Consider the following 22,445-nt stretch of genomic DNA (forward strand, 5'->3'; position numbering starts at 1 on the left):
TGGGCACCCGCTTCTGTCTCCAGAATTTTCCACTTGAATTCAGGCTCCAATCCCTGTCCATCCTATGGCAGACTTTTTTCATGAGGACTTGTAGAGTAGATGCACTATAGGAGTCTTCCCAGCAGAGCAGGCAAGTGTAATAAGTGTTGGCTTGATAGTCATGAAGTGGGAGGCTGAAGCTCTGCCTTGAATAGTCCCGAGTTTCACTGGGCTCAGAAGAACCAAGGTCCAAAATGGCCCGGGCAGACAAACCACTTTTGAGACCCCACGGTAGGGGCATTGGCAGTGGAGAGAGAGACCCGGCATCAACACTTGTACTGAAGCAAACACTAATCTTGGCAGCGAAGCCAGTGCTGTGGGTGGTGAAGCTGATGGCAAACCTCCGAGTCCTCCCCCAGGATTAGACTGAGCAAGATGTTGGGAGGGGGAGAAACAAGTCTTCCAACCCCTGCCAGGAGTTGAGATATGGAAAGAAGAAGCAGAAATCATACCACTACTGTACCCAGTATTAAAGGCACCCCCTTGGAAGTTATCACTACCCGGGGGTGGGGGAGCAGATGGAGGCCATCCTTGGTACTCGGTAAACTCAAGGACAGATGATGTCTTATTATCAGCCAGGAGGTCTGCTTCTCCTTTTCCCTGGTGTCCACCAAGGAGCTGTCCCATCGGAGATGTATGAGTTACACTGCTCAGATGGGCTTTGGTGCAGTCAACCCACATGCACACCCACAGGCTGCTGTGTCTGCTCTGGGGTTACAGAGGACTTGCTTAACAAGGTGTTCCCACAATCGAGGAGGTTCCCTGGCCAGACCACCCATGTCAGGATTCAGAGGCATGGGATCCAGATGCAAAGGAAAGAAGCACTGCCCTATCTCTTGCCCTCTGAAAGACCTTTCTGTATTGCTGGGTGAAGCAACACCCTTTGTACTGGCACCAGAACAGTTTCAGAGCCTTCCAGGAACTCCTGGTGTGTCCAGAACCTCTAGAATACCTGTATTCCCCCAAAAAGGGCCTGCAAGCTGCTTGACGCATCTCAGTTTCTGGGCCTGCCAAGATTTCCCTGCCCATTAATGAGGGATGACCACACCCAGTGCTGGGCACTCTTTACCAGCAGGTGCTGGCCACGTTTTACACCAGCAGCCAAATGCATGTATAAGTGAGCCCAGCCTCTTCCAGGATCCACGTAGCTCTGTAGGATGGACGTGTCCCCATCGCTTCACTGCTCCATCCATTTTGTTTTGTATATAAACTTATCTTTCTGCAGAGCCAGAACTCTGGAGAGGCTGTATGCTGCTGGCTGATAGATTAACTGGGAAAGGAGAAATTGCATGCCAGGAATTGCTTCCTTTTAGTCGGGACCTTCCTTTAACTTTAAAAGCCAAAATTCAAGATGGAGCGACTCGGTCTCCCTGTCCCTCAGGGTTTTGCTTCAGACGTGGAAAGTTTTAGAGACGAGAGCTTGGAGCCTTCCTCAGTTGAGACTTGCGTTCCCTGCAGTTATCTCCAGCAATCAGCAACTGTTTCCTCTTGCACTTGTCATCTGATAGGCCTGAGGTCCTCACCAAGGTCTGTCCTGTACGTTGCTCTGAAAAGCATATGACTAGGAGTAGACATGTGCTGGACGACTCTAGATTACAGTTTAAAGGGCATTCACAGGTGCACTGGGGACACAGACCTCGGGCCCTGCTATACAGGCACTAGTGAAGCTAAAAGAACTGAGTTAGTTTTTCTGCCTTGTCTAGAGCTTCATTTTCCTGAACAGCTGAGTGAAACCAAACGAAGGTTGGGGGAAGAGAAGTATTATAGACTCTCCCATACCTATCTCACTGCAGGAGCATAATAGTAGAAACAGGTTCTCCTTGCCCCATTGCAACAGCCAGGAGTCTGTGGTTCTGGGCAGCTCGTAGCCTTCGGCCTCTGGCTATTGGTGCGAGACCGAGCCTTGGAGGGATTCGGGACAGCAACCTGCTAGGCTTCCCTGCTGCTGGGAAATGGCTAGGGTGAAGAGGCAAAAGAAAATGTAGGCAGGAACTATTGGGTAGGACCTAAAGCAGATGACAAATGTGCGTTTGAAAATATTCAGTGTGGCACTGGCAGAAGAGCCAGGATTATGGAGGGAGAGCGATGCCAGGAGAGGAGAAAAAGTGCGTGTCTGTGGGAAATGAAAGGTATCGGAGCTGGCTCGTTATCATTGCTTTGGGTGCTTTTTTGAAAGTTTGAGTACTTGAGTAAAGGTAGAAGTTGGGCGACATTACAGTGGCATTAGGGATCTTTGCTCTGACTGGTAGACTTAGCCCTTGAGTCAGTAGGTGTGGCAATGCTTTTTTCCCTAGTCCTAGAGCGAGTCAAATGCAACTCTCACCTTTATAGTGTAGCTCCTCGCAGCTCTTGTTCATCACTGTGCCACTTACTTCTAAGGTCCATCTTTGATTTCTACACCCCATTTGTCTGATGGAATTTTTTTTAATCCAACATTCACAGCACCAGAACAATTCTGTTAGTTACACCAGATGCACAGCATCTCTTGTAAAGAGAACTAAATGCACACATAAATTACTCCAAACATTTAATACTGTATGTACTTTGTCAGTCTTCCTCTGCACGTATATATTGCTCTTCAGGCAACAGTTATGCAGGAAATGCATGTGGGTCCTCTGATTAAGTTTATGCACTATAGAAGTGCAACAAAATCTTACCTGTTGATGAGAAATGTAACCTCTCTTTGAGAAGGGAGCTGGTCATAACTTGCAATTGAGGTTTTAAGGGTCACTACTAAAATGACAGTGTGTTTTTTGTTTTTGTTTTTTTTTTAATGTTCCTAAATAATAGGCTGGATGGAAAGAAAATCATGCAACATTCATGAATGAACTGAAAAATCTGCAAGCTTCTGGACTCACCACCCTTGGTCAGGCGCTCAGATCCTCGTTTGACTTGTTAAATCTCAATAGATTGGTATCTGGAATAGATAATTATGGACAGGTAAATAATACATAATTTCACTTCCCCTCCCCTCCACTTCCTCCTCCCTTTTTATTGAACAGGTTTCAGAACCACTGTTGCTTTGTGGAAGCCTTAAAATTATTTGGGTTCCTTTTGAGTATGGGTGAAACAATAGGGTTATCTTAATTTTTAAACCAGGCACTATAAAATACTCATCAAGCTTTTAATGCAATACCCATCTTCATAAAGCATACGTGTCTTATCTGGGTACCCATTGATGTTTAAAAATTGTAGTTCATGCCTCATTTAAATGAGATGAAAATGGTTCATGAATGTAGCATATCTGTTCAGTGTGGTGTGCTCATGCATGCATACTAACGTACATGCCTGGAATCTTAAAACTACAGGTATTTCACAAATAGCTGTTTCAAACTCTGCTACACTTGTGCTGACTTGTTTTTCTCAGTGTGTTCATTTCTAATGAACTGTTACCATCTGTTCAGATCTGCAAAAAAAACAAAACAAAAACAGTCCATTTGCAAGACGGTTCATTTTTTTTCCCCCCGCTGTTAAACTTCTTGAACACATTTGTCAGTATGCTGGTGTCTGTCTCCCACACCCCTCCTCCACCCCCACTGCAAGAAGGAAAGGAGTGCAAATTCCAACTTCTACCTCGAATACAAATGTGCAAGATGTTCCATTGCTATGCAGCACTGGATCTGCTGGATGGTATCAGAACTGCTTCCCAGCATCATAGGTCCTTTGTGAATAACCTACTCTTTCTGCTCAAGGAGTGGGAGCCTGTGACTTGGCAGAACTGGGTATGAATTCTAGTTTCACTCGCTGTGTGGTTTTCAGTAGCTTTTATAGGCAGGTGTCAGTTGTGGAATCGTGCGGCCAAGATTTTGCAGCTTCCTGTTCTTAAAGGCAGATACTGTCTCTCTAAATTCATTGAACACCCTTTACAAAAGTTTAACTTGAGTATAGAATTCAGCATTCAGGAATCTGTTTTTACGTGTTCTTACTCTTTCATTTCTAGGGGAGAAACCCGTTCTTTTTAGAACCATCTATTTTAATTACCATTACAGATGGGAACAAACTGACAAATACTGCTGGTGTTCAGGAAGAGGTAAGAAATGCAGTAAGTTTTAATTTGCAAAATGCAGCAAATAACGTAATAGGAGGGAGTGTCTTACTAGCAGTCAAAAATTTTTATATAAATAAAAAAATCTGTAAACTTGCATCTTCTGCAATTAATTGCGGTTTTTATTGGTAATCTTACTTCATTTTCCAGACCATTTTGTACTAAACATATACACATTTCATATTTTTATGGGTGATAAAAGACCACAGTTGGAGGCTATGCATATTGCTTCTGTTGGAGGAGGAACCTGGTTCCATACCTTGTCCAGCTTTCTGATGATAGTTACTTTTTTGAATAGTAGGCAACCACCAATTCTTCTGGATCATGGTGTATGCTTGAGAGGTCACCCAGACCTTTGACGTGTACACCTAGGCAAGAGTCTGGAGGAGCGGAGGCTGTCCAGACCTTCCAGCCCCTCTTTTTAGACGATTGAGATTGACTCCAAAGGCCAAACTGAGCCTGGATGTTTGGTGCCTCGATGGCTGTAGTTACGTGCGCATCTGGAAATCGAACCCCAAGTCTCCCACGTGGCAGATAAGGATTCTACCATTGAACCACAGCAGCAGGTTAACTTTTGAGTACAAGTCTTTTTAAACCAATCGTCTACATAAATGTTCTTAATTTTGTTTTATTAGCTTCATCTTCCATTGAATTCTCCTCTGCCTGGAAGTGAACTAACCAAAGAGCCGTTTCGCTGGGATCAAAGACTATTTGCGCTAGTGCTGCGTTTGCCAGGAGCTGCTTCAGCTGAACCAGAGCAGCTGGGGAGTGTTCCTACTGATGAATCTGCTATTACACAGATGTGTGAAGTCACAGGAGGTACCTGAACATTTTGCTCTGGTTTGCATTTGAACTTTCCCTTTGTAGGGTAAGGAGTTGTCATGTTAATGGGATGATCTCACGAAACACAATTTTTTTCTTTTCTCTGTACTTAAGTTGTGATTGTTGCCAGGTAAAACTGAAAGGGCTTTGACATTTCGTAGTTTTTATTTATGTAATAAACACTTTGTGTATTGTTTTATATAGGCATATGAAACGTATTCTGAGAGTGCTTCTTTCTCCTAGGTCGCTCCTACTGTGTTCGGACACAAAGAATGCTGAACCAATGTTTAGAGTCTCTAGTTCAAAAAGTTCAGAGTGGTGTTGTTATTAACTTTGAGAAATCGGGGCCAGATCCTGCTCCCATTGGAGAAGGTACAGTAAATACTCATTTTCACAGCTGCAAAGAAGAGACTTCTGATTTGTCTTTTATGGCTTAATATCGCTGTAAGCTGTATGTTAGACGCAACATACATTAAGGACCTGTCTCTAATCTGTCTTCTGTTATGGAGGGAAATGTCTTTATTGATTGCTGCTTTGTTGGCTGAAGAACTGTAACTTGAAGAACAGAAACCTGTTGTGGTTATTGGCTTGTGTAGTAAGCAGGGAGGTCTTATTCCTAGACGTGGTGCAATTAGCAGGAAGTAAGTGTCTAGGATGCCACAAGCATTTGGAGGTAGCTGATTGCTAGCCAGCCAGTTAAGCTGAGGTACAGACCCAGGTATATACTAAGTTTGGTCACATCTGTACTAGGAAGACGAAGTATTTGAATGTGGGGTGCAGCTGGTATCTAGTATAGAGAGAGTTTGAGAGGAACATCAAAAGGCCTCTCTCAGGCTGACGTTTTCCTCAGAAACATTACCTTGTGAACAGAGCTTAAGCAGCTTGGGAGAGGGCTGCCTACTTGAACCAATATGTGGTATTCTTCCCCTCCTCTACCAACACCCATCTAGAAGATATGAAGCAGTTGCAGGTACTGTACCTGCTGCTTGGGGAAGCGCTCAGTCGCAGCTTAACGTTTCCCCCCCTCTTTCTATTCAGGAAACAGAAGCCCCGAACAGAGGAAAGTGATATGTATAGAGACCGAAGAAATAGATGAAACCTATTGAACAGACATGGGCATGGGAAGGGGGTGGGGGGCAAGCGATGTTTTAATTATGTAGCAATCCCAGGTTGAATCTGATGTTCCTCCTAAGCGTGTCTGCTGTTCTATATTGTCCACTTTGGCACCTCCTCATTGACATGAATTATTTTGTGATCAATCAACGCACTTTTTTTGCCTCCTCCCCTTCCAAACTGCAAGTGAAAGATGAGAAGGAAGAGGAAGCTATTTTGCTAGCAGCAGATAGTGTTTGGGGGGAATTCTTGACTTCAAGACAGTTGGTTTAGACTTGGAGAATATCACATCTGCAAGGAAGGAGATAAAACACGCTGAGAGGCTAGTTCTATAAGACCCTCTCTCCACATGCCCATTACTTAATCTCCTAGAGTATCAGACATGGCCCTTGGAAGCACTTAGAGCATGCCAGCAGAACCAGCAATCAACTGGCTATTTTTCTTTTGTGACCCTCAGGGTAGCTTAGGATGGTCAGCCTGTCACCCTCCCGTTCATTCCTAGACACTGTTTTCTCCTCTCTCCCTTTGCCTGCCTGTTTTTCCTTTCTCGTGACGTGTTCATTTATTTGATAGCCTCTGGCATCCTGTGCAGCTGAAATTTGGCACCTCAGCGAAATCCCTGGTGTCTGCTGATCTAAAACTTCAGGGTTACTCCTACAGGGCAAAGTAACTGAATAAGATGGGACTTAATTTCTTTTGTCCCATGCTAGGAAATGGTGTAGTGTTAGATACCAGCATAGAACAAAATTGTTGAGAGCGCAGTATGTTGACATGTGAGAGAGACAAGGAAGCAAATGAGTCCCAAAGCGGCAGCAGCATGGAGGAATGTTGCAACGAGCATGCTCTCGACCTGCAGTACAGGCACTGCACTGTGTGAATATGAAGCGAACTGATCTGCAGTGGAAAGGCACGTACTGTAATTTCAGTCAGCCATTTCTGGACCAAGTTGCATCAGCAGTTCATGCCTTGCAAGGAGCAAATGCAGGGAGCTAGACAGGCACCTTAGCTACCCCTCTACACCTTGCAGAGCCAGGCTCCGCAACTTATCCTAAGCCTTGCAAAGCTTACGATCCTGTCTCGGCTGTTTGAATGGTCATGAAGTAGGTAGCAGGTGTGTGTTAAGGTAAGAAGACAAAGCAGGCTGACAGAAAACACTTGAACTCCTCTTTCCTCACTCGGGGAGAAGAATGAAGCATGACTAACTGATGATGGTTGTCGGTAATTAATTAAAGCCAATTAAATACTGTTGAAGCTCTTACCATGAGATGCATTTCTTTAATGGTGTATTTCCAAAGCACTGCCCCCCCCTTAATTTCTATTACTGCTGATATTACTGCTTGTGCATTGCATCGTCACCAGTGAGATTATACAGCTGTGCTCTGCTTTCACTGACAGCAATGTTAGATTTTTTTAGATTCATTGCACATGGGACAAGTTTTTATACCAGTAGTTATTAGTCTAAGCAAATTGCATTTTTCAGAGTGTGCAAAGCAGGTCATGCTGCAGTCTTGGCATATCTGATCGAATAAAGCAGGTGTATCGGCTAGAAGCCTATGAGAACGTTAGCCTAGAGACTTGCGTGTGTGTGAAATAAATGAATGGAACACCTTGGGTTGGTAAGAGAAAATTGGTTGGAAACATGCATGCCATGTAGCTTTTTATTTTATTTTATTTTTTTTTTTTTTGCTTTGTTTAAATTGTAGATGGACTTGTTGATTCATCCAGGCCCATCAATTCATTTGCTTCTCAACCGTGGCATAGTTGTCATAAGCTCATTTATGTACGACCTAATCCTAAAACGGGTGTTCCTGTTGGGCATTGGCCAATTCCAGAGTCATTTTGGCCTGATCAGAACTCACCAACTCTGGTAAGTAAAACAAGAGCTAAAGAGAGGATTCCCCATTTGCTGATTCAATAGAGTTTGTAAATGAACAATAGACTAAACCCTCACCCTCTATCTACTTCTGATCTTGGTTTAATGAGAAAACGGATTGGAGGCTTGCCTTGACCGTGCCTGGCTGAAGGCAGTCTAGAAATTTCACAGTTGCTTTTTGATTTGGGCAACTGTATTTCAACAGGTGCCTGATCATACATGCAGGAAGCTAGCTTTTCTTTTTTATAGGTTTAAATATTGCATCACTCCATTTTGAGTTATGGTTTATCTAATTCTGTTTTAATGGTTGTAACAGAGCTAGTGAGGTTTGCCAGTATTAAGGCAAAATGATGGTTTTGATTTTTATGGTTAAACATTTTTAAAGCTTTTTAAAAAAAAGATGATAGGGTAGGAAAGAATGTAAATCTCCTCCTTGGCTGTATCTTAACAAGGGAAATTAGAGGCTGTAGTATGTTGACACTTCTCATTTAGAATCCTTTTCCATAGTACTGAGCAGCATCTCGAGTATGTGCTTCTCTTCTCCCTAGCAGCGTGAGTTGTGGTTGGAGGGAAACAAAAAGCTGTATCCTTCAGGTAATGAAGGAAATGTACAGTTTGCATTTGCTCTTTCTTTGAGAATGCAGTCATTTAATCAGTTCTAGGCTGGTTATTGGCATGTCTTATTGGTCTTTATTCATAAACTCACTTTAGTGAGCATATGTAGTCTTTCTGCTCTCCTGCTACTTGTTCCAGGTGCCAGTTCTTCCCATGACTCAATAAGGAAAAAATTCAGACACACCAGGGAATATTTTGAGCACTTGTTGGCAAAGCGGGCACGCTTTCAAACATGCTTCTGCGAACAGCAGCCGTGGGAGGGGGGGCAGAGTCTGACCATTTATCACTGTCACTCTATGGACTTGCTAAAATGCAGAACTAAAATGTTTGTATTTTTAATATGAGCTATGCTGTCTTCCCCTGTGGGGTAGGAGAAAGTAGTGTGCCAGTGTTGTCTGAATTGCAAATGGTTCCGTTAATCTGTTTTTCATTCATCTGGATTAAGTGGCAGGAATTCATAATCTACTAAATGCTATCAAAATTTCAGAGTTAAGTGCCAAAGGCTAGTAAGGTGCATGTTTGGTTTAACAGATGAATAAGCCAGTGCAATAATCTGTAGGGAATACAGCCTTGATGTTGTTTAAACAACTGTTGTATCCAAAATGGACCACTTCAGACCTTGCTTTAGACTGGATCTGTATTATAGAAAAGCCACCTTTTGGCAGATACTAGTATTAAAGAGCTTGGTAACCCTGGGCAGTTGATTATCTTCCATCATGAATCTTTTTTTCCCTTCCTCTTAGCCTCCACGCACAGCTCATCCTGTTGTCAGATTCTCCTGTGTAGATTGCGAGCCAATGGTAATAGACAAGCTTCCTTTTGATAAGTATGAACTCGAACCTTCACCCTTGACGCAGTACATCTTGGAACGAAAGTCTCCTCATACCTGTTGGCAGGTATTTGCATTTATTTGATAATAGAAATTTTAATAGGAGCCCTGCTGCAGCACCATATGAATCTGTGTAAACCTGCAGAAGGCAAAGTTAACCACTGCAGCTGGATTGAGCCAGTGTGTAAAGATGTCAGTTACCTCAATTATAATTGAATTTTCAAGCTTTAGAGTAAGTATTCCCACTGTAGGCATCCTTGGTTCATTTAATTCTAGTTCTAGAACTGCTTTTCAGTGGCAAACTTGTCCTTCAAGTTTCGCTCTTAGAGGAAATGCAGCGCTCTGCAGGGTGCCATTTGCTTAATGAAAAAGAAGATGAAGTCACCAATTTTTTCCACTAGAGCTTAGGTATGTTACTGAAATGACGTGTTCTAATGCACAGTTGAAATCTTGATTAAGGAGAACTGTATTGGAGGAATGATGGTCTTGCTTAATGTACTGGTTGGTTCAGGAGAAGTCTGGGGGCTATTAGTTTTGCCTTTGGCAAGTCACTTGGAGAAATTAAGTCTGTTTCTCAGCTTCAAAATGAGAATTAAAATGTTGTCCTTTTCAAGGAAACAGGAGATGATTAATATCCAAGCACCTCATGGATGGTAATGTTGAGACCATTTAACTACCTAGATAGGGAATAACAGCTGGGAAATGCAGAGAGGGTAAGATGACCCTTACAAATAAAACAGTAAAAATTAATTGGCATGGGTAGGTGTCAAATATGAAGTTGTGAATTACCAAAATGTCTGTAGTGTGTGCTTGTAACTCTTCTGTATGGTGTCCCCATAGTAATTTTTGTGAGGAAAGTGCTCCATGCTTTAAATGCTTTTCTCTTCCCAGGTGTGTAAAATACACGTATGAACCAGGGAAACTGGCTAATTATATTGGAAACAATTTATTTAACTAGGTATATTGCAAATGCTGTTGAGTGCATAAAGTAAAAGCATGGACCAAGTGAACAAAGAAAATTCTTCAGTCTTAAATATTTCAAATCTACAGAAGTGTGTGTTTGTTTTTGTTTCCGTCATTGGTCCCCTTAAGACTAAAAGGCATGTTCCAAATGGGGATTGCTGCTGCTGCTATATTATTTCCATAAATTATTTAGCTGTGAAATGAAGAATTTATTTCCCAAGTGTAATAACTTTACTACAAGATTCTTTTTTTTCCCCTCAAATTTGAGAAGTGTCTCTATCTGCTGATGTTTAATGCCGTGCTTTAACTTCTTTGCATGCATATTTAGTAATAACAGTCGCAAAAAGGAAGCTTATAAGAAGTGGAAACCTGAGCAAATAATTAGGGAAGAATATAAGAGAATTGCTTGGGTATGCAGGGATGAAGTCAGGAAGGCCAAAGGACAATTGGAGTTGCAGCCAGCAAGGGATGTGAAGGGTAACAGGAAGGGTTTCTACAAGTATGTTGGTAGCAAGAGGCTGATCAGGGAAAGTGTGGGTCCCTTACTGAATGAGGGAGGCAGCCTTGTGACAGAGGATGCAGAAAAGGCTGAAGTGCTCAATGCCTTTTTTCGCTCAGTCTTTACAGGCAAGCTCAGCTCCTAAACTACTGCACCGGGCAGCGCAGTTTGGGGTGGGGGAGATGAGCAGCCAACAGTAGTGAGAGAACATGTTAGGGACTACCTAGAAAAGTTGGACATGTACAAGTCCTTGGGGCTGGATGGGACGCACCTGAGGGTGCTGAGGGAGTTGGCTGATGTGATTGCAGAGCTGTTGGGCATCATCTTTCGAAATTCATGGCAATTGGGAGAGGTCCCGGATGATGGGAAAAGAGCAAACATAGTGCCCATATTTAAGAAAGGGAAAAAGGAGGATCCAGGGAACTACAGACCAGTCAGCCTGACCTTGGTCCCTGGAAAAATCATGGCGCAGATCCTCAAGGAATCCATTTGTAAGCACTTGGAGGAGAAGATGATTAGGAGTAGTTGGCATGGATTCACAAGGGGCAAGTCATGGCTGACCAACCTAGTTGCCTTCTATGATGAGGTGACTGGCTCTGTGGATATGGGGAGACCAGCGGATGTGGTGTTTCTGGATTTTAGCAAGGCTTTTGATAACGGTCTTCCATAGCATTCTCGCAGGCAAGCTAAGGGCTGGATTAATGGACTGTAAGGTGGATGGAAAATTGGCTGAAGCATCGGGCTCCATAGTAATCAATGGCTTGATGTCTAGTTGGCAGCTGGTATCAAGTGGAGTGCCCCAGGGGAGTTGGCTTTGGGGCTGGTTTTGTTCAGTGTCTTCATCAGTGACCTGGAAGATGGCATAGAGTGCACCCTCAGCACCTCTGCAGATGACACCAAGCTGGGGGGAGTAGTAGATACACTGGAGGGTGGGGCTAGGATGCAGAGTGAACTTGACAAATTGGAGGATTGGGCCAAAAGGAATCTCATGGGGGTCAACAAGAACAAGTGCAAAGTCCTGCACTGAGGAGGGAGCAGTCCCATGCACCAGCAGGCTGGGGCTGACTGGCTGGGCAGCAGCTCTGCAGAAAAGGACCTGGGTAATGGGACAAGAAGTTGAATAGGAGCCAGTAGTGTGACCTTGTTGCCAAGAAAGCTAATGGCATCCTGGGCTGCATTGGGAGGAGTGTTGCCAGCAGATCAAGGGAAGTGATTCTTCCCCTCTACTCAGCACTGGAGAGGCCACATCTGGAGTCCTGTGTCCAGTTTTGGGCCTCCCCACTACAGAAAGGATGTGGACAAATTGGAGATAATCCAGTGGACAGCAACAAAAATGGCTGGGGGGCTGGGGCACATTACTTGAGGAGAGGCTGAGCGAACTGGGCTGATTTAGTCTAGAGAAGAGGAGACTGAGAAGGGATTTAATAGCAGCCTTCAACTCCCTGAAGGGTGGTTTGAACGAGGCTGGAGCTGGACTGTTCTCAGTGGGGGCAGATGACAGGACAAGGAGCAATGGGCTCAAGTTGCAGCAAGGGAAGGTTAGGTTAGATATTGGGAAGAATGTTCTCACTAGGAGGGTGGTAAAACACTGGAACAAGTTACCCAGAGAGGTGGTGGAGTCTCCATCCTTGGAGGTTTTGAAGACCTGGGTAGACAAAGCCTTGTCTGGGATGATGTAGCTGGGGCTGGTCCTGCTTGGAGCAGGGGGTTGGACTGGATGTGACCTCCTAATGTCCCTTCCAGCCCTTGTTGTCTATGATTCTATGATCTGCTTAGTTTATAAGTTGTAGATGCACAAATAATGAAGATGTAGCCGTGTTATCCAACTGTGTGTGTGTTGTAGTGGAGTAACTTTTATGAATTACATTTGGAAAAATGTACCTGCAACAGAAATGTAAGTTTAAGCTGTTAAATAATATCAAGTAATGGATTTCTCTTTCTCTTTCCATTGCTCCTCTTGAGAGCCATTGAATATAGCCTGTATAAAGTAGTCCAAAATATACTGTGGAGAACAGTCCCATGCTGTTAATGGATAGATAGTCTGAATGACTATTGTTCCTGAATTCTGTGGTTCAGAAGGCTAAATGCATATCCATCTGTGTGCAACTAGCTGCTTTCTCTCATCTTTCTGCTTTTAAAAGTGTCATACTGCCTTGATTTTGTTTAATTATGCAACATTTAAAATATTTCTTCAATTAAGTAGAATAATGCTTCTTTTGTGTTCTTTATCAGGTATTTGTGAGTAGCAGTGGAAAATACAGTGAACTTGGACATCCATTTGGGTATTTAAAAGCAAGCACTACTTTAACCTGTGTAAACCTCTTTGTGATGCCTTACAACTATCCTGTTTTACTTCCTTTGCTAGGTGGGTAATAACACTACCTCAGTGTCATTCAACAACTTGAGAGTAAAGAAAAAATGATGATGGCTAATGTGCTGCTGTAGTTTTTGGAGGCCACTGTAAAATGGACATCAGAGTAGAGAATGTTGCAAACTTTTGCAGATAACTTGGGAGGAGAGGATTTTCATACTCCCTCTCCCTTTTTCTTTCTCTCCAGCAGAGGAGGAGAGCTACCTGCTTCCAGTGCATGTTTGATGCTGTTCACCTCCTAGACACGTAGCCTCTTCCTTAACCTGGAGTAAGCTTCAACCTCCATTCTTTTCCCTCACTTAAGGTGTGGTGTATCCAGGTTTTGCAGTTACTCCTGTGGCACCCTATTTTTGCTGGAGGATCAAGTGCAGGGCTCCTGATCTGGTGTGTTGGGTGTTGGGAAGAGGGTAGTCCACTGGTGCAGTTTAAAGGAGCAGCCAGCAAGGAGGAGTAGCATAGTGAAGCAGCCAGCATTTCCCCTAGGAGACCAAATGTTTCATTTCCATGATGAGCCTGTTTTCTGCAGGCAAGTCGGTATGAAAGTGTCATGTGAATAGTTCTTGTAATAGCTGCAGTTGCAAAGACTCTGGTTCCCATGGCAAAATGCTAATGGCAGAGAGAATTGCTTTGCAGGTGCTACTGATTCTGCTATTTGGGATCCTGTGGTTTTTTATTTTGCTTTTTATTTAAAAGCGCAAGATTAATTATAAAGATCTAAATTGAGTAAATACTGGATTTTAAAACATGATTTCTTATTTTATGGAAGTCAGAAGTTGCAGAAATGCTTGTTTACAGTCCTGGTCTATACATACATGTGTGTATTCTCATGTGCATGCACACACCCACACTCCTATTCATAATTGGCTAACAAGTCAGCACTTTTATGCGCTGATAACATCAGTTCATGGCATGTCAAGTTGTCTACCATAGTCTTGTCAGCCTGGTAATTATTTCAGGACAACTTGGAGTTCATTATTATTAGAGTCCCTCGTTCCTGTGAGCCAGTGGCTACGAGCTTGGGTGACCTGCTGTTTACACTGCAGATGTGCTAGTTAAGCAGAGGCCACCAGTTAGGTGGGAAATTAATTTAGTGACCTTATTTCAATCTGCTTCTGATCTCGGTAGGCTCAGTTCTGCCACTTCCTTTCCCCAGCCCTTTTCTGTGAAAGTTCTTCCTATTCTATAGGGAAAATGGACGGGTGAGGAGAGGTGCTTCTGCAGTATATGCAGTGCTGTTTCTCAGCTTGGTCATGTGCAAAAGCCATGTCTGCAAAAGCAAACTGCACGAAGGGTTTTAAATGACAGGATGGGGCTTCTAGGCAGCCCGAGTCATAAGCAGGAAGTTTGCTTTGTGCTAACACAGCCATGTGGGTACACTGATAACACTGACAGATCCAGATATTCCAAGAGCGTGTGTTTCGAGCTATTTCTTATTGTTACTTGACTGAATCCAACCCTGGAATGTAAGGCATGGAAAAAATGGGGTTCTGTGGCTTGCTTAGGATGAGACCAAAAAACACAGCTCACATCAATTGGAAAGAGTCACTAGGGATTGTACTGTAGCTAGAGAGAGACCTGACATTTTAGATAGGCATGTTCTTTTTCTCATTTAAAAAATCCCAAACCTGGCTTATCTTGTAACACGCTGAGCACACTAACAGCAGTGCAGGGGCTGGTTGGATTGAATATATTAGCCCTTCATTTTCAGACTAGCAGGTGTTTGGAAACCTGCAGGGGAGAAGGAAGGAGGACGAAGGAAAGAGGACCTTGTTCTCTTCGCCTTTGACAGCTCTTGATGTAAAGCTTCCTGTGGCCACTGTTCTGTTGGAAGAACCATGCATCTGGGGAATGAGACAGGAATTGTAGCTCAGGGTGAAATGTGGAGACTGCCCCCCCCCGCCAAACTCTTGCTCTCTTTGTACTGTCTAATTTACTGACTCTCTATTAAGAGGTTCTCAACAACGTGTGTGTGCTGCATGTTCCTCACTGTGTGCAGGGCATTTAAATAGTTCATTCTTAAATATTATTCCTTCTGCTGTGGTAAGCGGGAGAAGATGTTGAACCTAACCAGAACTGGAGCTTCTGGTTATGAGAACAGTCCATTAAGCATGGTCTAAGGAGGCCCACAGATAACAATGATGAAGATGCTAAAATGACCTGAAGATTTGGCCAGCTTAGTGTGAAGTGAGCTGCTGGAGCTAGTCTCCAAAGGATGACTTCTCCTCCCACAGAAGCACACGCTGATGTCATCACCACGGCCAGAAAGTATCTGCATTGATTCCACCACAAGATGGACTGATTAGGGGCCTTTCCTGGCAAGGGATGTGTGGCCCAATTTGAGGACCCCAAATCCAGATTTGTCATAAAGAATAGTTGAGTGCAGTTAACAAGAGTACCATTCCATGAACGGCCAGAGTCCCCATCCAGCAGGATGCACTTGCCTAATCCAGTTAATAGCATTGGTGGTCCTTGGCTGGTAAACTTCAGAGGATACCCAGGACTGGCCATCTGAACATGCTGGTGCATCTGGCATGCTCTGATTTCACTTCTTCCTGTTGTGAGAGGCCAAAGAACTTGCTGTCTGAGCCGAGGACCAGAGGCAGGCTCCTCACTTTCTCCAGGCATGTCCCAATGGTAAAATACAACAGACCTACTTCTGAAGGTGCTCTGCTCCTGGACAAGTTGCTGGTGTACGGTGGTATCCTGTACCCTGGCATGGGATGGAATATTCCTGTTGTCTTGCTTTCTGTGTCGAAACTTTGCCATCTCTGATCAGAGTGTACTCTTTTCAGCAGTGTGTTTCCTATAAAATCTTGTAAGTGTCCTCATAACAGAGGAGTGTCCTCTCTTAACAGAGCTGACTTATGCATCTGACGTCATGTTGTCATCTCATACCATATTAACATTCCCATGGCTGTAGAAGGGCAGGACAGTTGTGAAGCCAAAGTCCTTAAACAGAAGAGACGCTAGGAACTAAAGCTGGAGCACAGCACAGGTCAAAGATGCTGATGAAATCTAGGCTGTTCCTTTGGCTGAAGAGCAAAGCTCCCTTTTTTTCTGACTGCTCACGGGCTCTAATGTTTGAATGCAGGCAGCTGGCTTTAGTAAGTAAAGGGTCATGGGCATTCATTTGGAATGATAGGAGATGATAGGGAATCAACCCCCGCTCTTGGAGCCTGCATGTGCTCAAGGCTGAACATTTTGGAAAATGTGCGCTTTCCCTGGAGGCCTGGTGACTGCTGCTGCAGACTCTTCAGGGAGCCTGGAGGGGTTTTATGTTCAGGGAAAACTAAAAACAGAGTTTTTCAGACACCAAAGCAAGCAAACAAACCTGGATGTACTGTTCTTGCACAGCAGCATACAGCCAAACTTTGCATTTTTCCTAGTGGAAATGAGGATTTTGTCCGTGGTGGCCCTTGAATGCTGTTAATGTGTACTTTGCAGCTGGATTGGCTGTGGGGGAGGCTTTCTTGATCTCTGCATGTGAAATCTGAGCCTCTGCTGCCTCGAGTAAGGAGCCCAGTGTGCTGGGTCAGAGGCAGTAGAAGGCTGCAAAAGGGTCTTGGGGGAGGCGGGCGCACACTCATGCGGCTGTGATCGAAAAGAGCCCGGCACACCGCAGCAATAAATGCAGTGTTTTTACATTGAGCATGCAAACCTACTCTCTGAAGAAATCATCTGTCACGTGAGCTGCCCTAACAACTAGGATTCTCCTGTGGTGTTAAAATTATATGCTGATGCTCTTCTTGCCTCTTCCCAGGTTAAACCAACCTCCTGATTTGTTGCTAATACAAAATTAGATTGCCTTTCACCCTTTGCTGTTTCCTCTGCATGCTTTGTTTAAACTGAGCAAACAATGGCCTGGTCAGGTTTGGCACGTTCATAATTTGTCCCTAGTCTCACCTAGACCTCTTGCAGCTTTAATTTGGAAACATGCGGCCTGCCCTGAGGGGTGCTAATTCCTTTTCTGTAAAATGCTTGTGGTGTTCTGGGCTTCCATTGCTTTTTGGTGGAAATGGGCAGTATCTGTCAGATTCAGGCCTGCTGCACAAGAGTATTTGAGAACAGATTTGACCTGCATTTCAGATGCATAACAAGTTAGCTTTAAAGAAGCGTCTCAGTAACGATCAATCTCTGTTTTGGCCCTACAATATTTTATGTCCTTTTGTGGAAGAATGGCATGCTCAAACTGTACATATGTACTTGAGCATGAAGACTAGCATATGCCCTGAGCCTCTCAAGGTGCTTAACATACATCCTAAAACCCATAACTACTGCTTTAAAATAAAAGCAGAAAGAAAGTTATCAAGTCTGAAGTTGAGAGATGTCAGCCGTGCAAAATTGTCTTGTTTTGTTTTTTCTTTCTAGTAGCTCAGACACCACTTTACCTACTCCTGGTATCCCAATTAGGAACAAACTAGTTTTATTGAACTCTGTTCATCTTGTGTTGCTGTAGGATATTTTTGTAATCTTCTGAATTTTTTTTACCAGTCCTGACCTTCCTTGAAGCTATAGAATAGAGGAGAGGTGAGAGACCTGCTCTGCCCTCTTGGGACCCCAGATCCCTTTCCTACCATCTAAACAGGAGCGAAACTTTTGTCCTGGGTCCGCTCCATGCCTTCAGCAATGTTTGCTGGAGGGTGTTGGGCACTGAGAGCAAACAGTATGAAGGGTCTGTCAGATCTTTGCTTTCATTTCAGACAAAGTTCCAGTGGGTTGTTTTAACATTTGACTTCTCAGGTTGCAAATATGCTTTAGTCCCAGGACCCTTCAGTAGTTGAGCCGATGTACGTTATAAATATTAAAACTGTTCCTCCCGCTTATGAATGGGGACACTATCAAGCTAAATGCACAGTATATTTTAGAATATTCTTCCTGATTTGAATAAGGAAAGAGATGCTGATTATCAAGTTTTGATGCACTAAAATTTGAGAGATTTTCATCATTTGAATCATTGCAACATAGGTCTTGCTTCAGGGACCAGTTTTGTTGTGTTTTAGAGTGCTTAGAGTTGACTTGTGTATTCTAGCAAACATGTAACATGGTTCTTTACAACCGAATAACAAAGGGTATTGTTGTTTTGTTTTTTATTTGCCATAAACCACAGATACTGTTGCAGAATACCATTGGATAATACTGTCAGCTATGAAGTGTGCTGAGATTTTAAAATGGAGCTTTAATTCCTCTGATGCATCACCCTATTTCCTTCAGGCCAGGAAAGGGAGTAATGGAGTGGCTCTAGTGCTGCTTTTCATGTTTGATACAGAATTCATTTAGATTGGAAAATACCTGTAATTAAACTTGGTTTGAGTGAGAAAATGGAAAATATCTGTAACATCTGTTCCATTAATGCAGAATAGTAGGCAAGGCAGGCCTCTTCAGATACTTTTCATAAAAGCTCAACATGGAGGAAAAAGACTTTCCTGCCATGTCTACCTTCCCTGCACGCCCTTTCCATATGTGTCTGTCCCTTGCAAACCTGCATGATCACTTGCTGGGGAACAATGATTAAATCTTAAGCTATGTTGGAGAGATAAGAAACAGTAATATAATGTGTGGGCTAACTTAAAAAAGCACAAGATTCATAGTACCATGTTAACATTTACCGGGGAAGGATACATTTTAGACTTTTAGTACAAAAAAAAAATAAGCAGGGAGAGTTTGTTCCTTCTCATATAGTAAGCCCTTTCTCTCTGTTAATCGCAAACCAGGGTTGAACTTTCAGTCTGGGTCAAACACAAAAATCTTGTTTGAATGTGAGAAACTGAGCCAAGTTTGTGCGTCTCAGCTTGACCTGTTACAGGGAGTCCTTAGATTTACTGAGGAATTCTGGTGAGAGAAGGCACTGGGGGAGGTGAAGCTGTCGTAATTGTTGAATATGTTGTCTTCCCCTCCCTTCAACACATAATTACATGCAATGTTTAAAAGGTTCACATTCAGCCTGCCTGCAAGAATGGCCATGTTGGTAATGGTCTATTGTAAGTAATTAAAAGGAATTCTTTCCAATTGCAGCTAGTATGGGGAATTCAATACCCTTTGAATCCTAAGATTAAGGGTATTTATTGTGGGGAAAGCCCCACATAAAAATACCAACAAAAAACAACAGGAGAACTGGCTTATTTAACACTTGGTGGTGGATCTCTATAATATAATATAATTCTGTATGTGTGTTTTCCTCCCTGTAACAGATGACTTGTTTAAGGTTCACAAACATAAGCCAAACCTGAAGTGGCGCCAGGCATTTGACAACTACTTAAAAACCATGCCTCCGTACTACTTACTGGTATGTACTTGTACACATTTAATGACTTTAGGATTCTGATCATCAGCTATCGGTTTATCTGTGTATTAAACTCCTTTATCCTAAAATCATCCTAGCTTTGATGAGGGCTTAGTTAGGAAATCTTTTGGCGATATATGTGGGTTAAAAGATAGCTATGCATTGCTTAATTCTCAAGTCTTGTGTTCTGTTTTACTAGTAACAGAAAATACTTCAGGATTGAGCCATTTTAAATGCCTTTAATACTAGTTTTGCCAATCCCTGAATGTACTTTTAGGTTTGAGTTACTTGGCTAAAGTGAATGAGAGACATGACTTCATAATTTGGTAAAGAATATTAAGATTTTTATTTGCAGTTACTAATGTGGGGAAGTGATACTAACCGAACTGGCTGGGCCAGACAGAGGAGGGTGGGTACACTGCAAGACGTCTTACGTAGCTTGGGCAATGCACCTCAATATGGACTTGCATCATCCCGGCTATTCTGGTACTTAGCCTTTGAGAGGAAACCACCAGTGGTGTCACGTTGCGTGGTGTCTCGGTAACGTGGCATAACGTTCACTGCAAGTTAGTTAGACTATCAAACTCATTTCACATGTTAACCTGAATAGACGTGAACTTCAGTTTCCAAAAGTGACAAGCTAGTGCACTAATCCATGTGCCTTAGCTGCCTGTAATTGATCTTTTAAATTTTTTTTTGAAAGACTTAATCTCTTACTATTGTGTATTTTGTTTTCCTTATAGCCATTAAAGAAAGCCCTAAGGATGATGGGAGCTCCAAATCTGATATCAGATAATTTAGATTGTGGACTTAGTTACAGTGTTATCTCTTACCTTAAAAAACTCAGCCAACAGGTAGTATTGATTAAAAAACAAAAAAACAAAACCGTTGCAATTTTAGAAGTGCATTGATTGATTGATTTAGTTTGTGGTGATCTGATTATAAATAATATGAATCCCCATGGGAATATATTTGTGCATCATATGTGGAATCAGTAAAGATGCATGAGCATTTCTATCCAAAAATATGAACAACCTGCCCCACTCCTGAGCTGTTTTGTTGCTGTGCTTTCTCTGGGTAGTGCAGGAGGATGGGAAGGAGGGAGCTTCTGTGACCTTTTAAGTATCTGTTGGATTTTAACTCTAAAAATTATTGCCAATTGGATATGTTAGTACTCCTGCTAGTATTCACGATAGCTAAAATTAACCGCTTGTTTCCAGCCATTTTAAATTATATCTGTACTGGTGACGAAGGTAGAATAGGCTAAGGTGTCTGTTACCAGGTACATGTTAATAAAATGTCATTCCATATGACTACATTAAACACCTTTATCTGAAACTTGAAGCTAGAGATTTATATGAGGAAAGAAGACCTTTCTTCCCACACCCCCCAGGCTCAAATCCATCATCTTCCGTTGTGTGGGTTGAATGCAAGCTGATGGGGAAATAGTCTCTGTGCTCCCCTGTTTATGCAGAAAGTGAACAAGCCAAATTTTGCCTCTTCAGGGGACTCTTCCTGAAAGCGTCACATGAAGAAAACCCTCCTTGTCATGTCTCCTTCCCAGGGCCTTGTTCTGTACATGGCTCATTTTATTTCTTTATGTTCAGTAAAACAAATTCCAAATGCAGTTGCATATCTGTTTGGAAATCTGTGGTTTTGGGGGAAATAATGCGATTTCAAAGCAAAAAAACAGAAACCCCGAAAGCCCTTGTACCTCAAAGAATGCACAGTGTGAACAGTCCTGTGGGCATTTAGTGTGATTGAACAGCCACATAGTCCTAAAATATCAGGTGGAGTGTTAACTTTGAATGATGTACAAATTCCCATTACGTACTTGGAATATAGAGGGGCTAAGTTTGAGGTGGCTGTTGTAATGTTCATAGAAAGACTAAAATCTTACACAGCTGAGTAAGATTGTATGTGCATTGGACTCTTGTATAGGAGTAGCTAATGGTCAAAACTTGTGCATACTTGCATTGCCCTTTAAAAAGTAGGAAATAACACCTTAATTTGTTATGGTGGGAGAACAGACTATAAATCAAAATTCCTGGTGGGAAGAGGGGGGGATAAATTGGCATTTTTATATGTTGCGTGTATGTTTTAGTTTAAAAAAAAAAAAAAAAATGTAAATACTTGTTTACTAGATGCCCATAAGTAGGAGTATACATTCTCTAATAAAACTATCTTGCCCCTATAATAAGCCATCTTTTAAATTGAAGAAGTAGTTTGCATTTCTTTATTAAATAGCTTTTAGTAAGGAAGCAAATGGCAACTAGCTTCTACTTCAGTTTCTTCAGTCTTGTTCCTCCGATATAGCGGATTTTACTTAATATGTTATGAAGCCACAAAGTCTGAATCGGTACAGTTGTGACTAGATGACTCCATTGCCTTAAGCAATACCATTGTGGTGCATCACAGGACAGTAGCTGTAGCTCTGTTAGTCTCTTAGGATGCTGCATTTTTGTACTTGAAAAATCTATAATATGTTAACACAACATGTGGTTCCGTTTTAGACAAAGATAGAGTCGGAACGGATAATAGGTTCGGTGGGTAAGAAAGTTCCACAAGAGATTGGAATTAAAGTGAAAAATCACTCCAGTGGCCTCTCCCTGGTGCATAGTAGGGACTTTAAGCAGCTGCTGCAAGGGATCACAGGTGAATCTCCACTGAGACTGGCTGAAATGAACATTAAAGAATTTGCTGGCTTCCATATAGGACTCTTGAACAAGGTAAACACTGTGCAGCAAGCCTGTGTGGGTGAGCAGTCTGTCAGGGGCATGCTCGTTATAACATGTGCAGCAGAAGGAATGAAGTAACCACATGTTCTTGAATCTAAGATGGACCCCCCCCCCAGACGACGCCCCCCCCCCCCCCCCCCCCCCGTTAGACTCTATACATGGGAAAATTTTAAAATTGTTATAACTTTTCTAGGTATAGAATCTAAGTATGGGGGGTGGGTCTGGAATTCCCCTTGCCATGCCCCCCCCCACCCCCCC

At 42.8% G+C, this 22,445-nt stretch overlaps 1 protein-coding gene across 3 annotated transcripts in view; it reads left to right on the forward strand.

The window, feature by feature from the left end:
- INTS6L (integrator complex subunit 6 like) overlaps nucleotides 1–22,445 on the forward strand; it is a 46,768-nt gene that overhangs the window by 16,414 nt on the left and 7,909 nt on the right. The window contains exons 2-11 of one of the 3 annotated variants that reach the window (XM_014524663.2): nucleotides 2,830–2,979; nucleotides 3,980–4,069; nucleotides 4,720–4,903; nucleotides 5,150–5,278; nucleotides 7,723–7,886; nucleotides 9,251–9,403; nucleotides 13,031–13,163; nucleotides 19,358–19,452; nucleotides 20,193–20,303; nucleotides 21,963–22,178. In XM_014524663.2, coding sequence (XP_014380149.1) covers nucleotides 2,860–2,979; nucleotides 3,980–4,069; nucleotides 4,720–4,903; nucleotides 5,150–5,278; nucleotides 7,723–7,886; nucleotides 9,251–9,403; nucleotides 13,031–13,163; nucleotides 19,358–19,452; nucleotides 20,193–20,303; nucleotides 21,963–22,178 — 1,395 coding nt within the window. In that variant the 5' untranslated portion in view covers nucleotides 2,830–2,859. Of the gene's footprint in view, nucleotides 1–2,829; nucleotides 2,980–3,979; nucleotides 4,070–4,382; nucleotides 4,904–5,143; nucleotides 5,279–7,722; nucleotides 7,887–8,440; nucleotides 8,487–9,250; nucleotides 9,404–13,030; nucleotides 13,164–19,357; nucleotides 19,453–20,192; nucleotides 20,304–21,962; nucleotides 22,179–22,445 lie in introns of those variants that run through there. The other 2 variants (XM_025215465.1, XM_025215466.1) reach the window with 2 other exon arrangements.

This window comes from Alligator sinensis, unplaced genomic scaffold (genome assembly GCF_000455745.1).
Source record: "Alligator sinensis unplaced genomic scaffold, ASM45574v1 scaffold1567_1, whole genome shotgun sequence".
In the NCBI taxonomy this organism is placed as follows: Eukaryota; Metazoa; Chordata; order Crocodylia; family Alligatoridae; genus Alligator; species Alligator sinensis.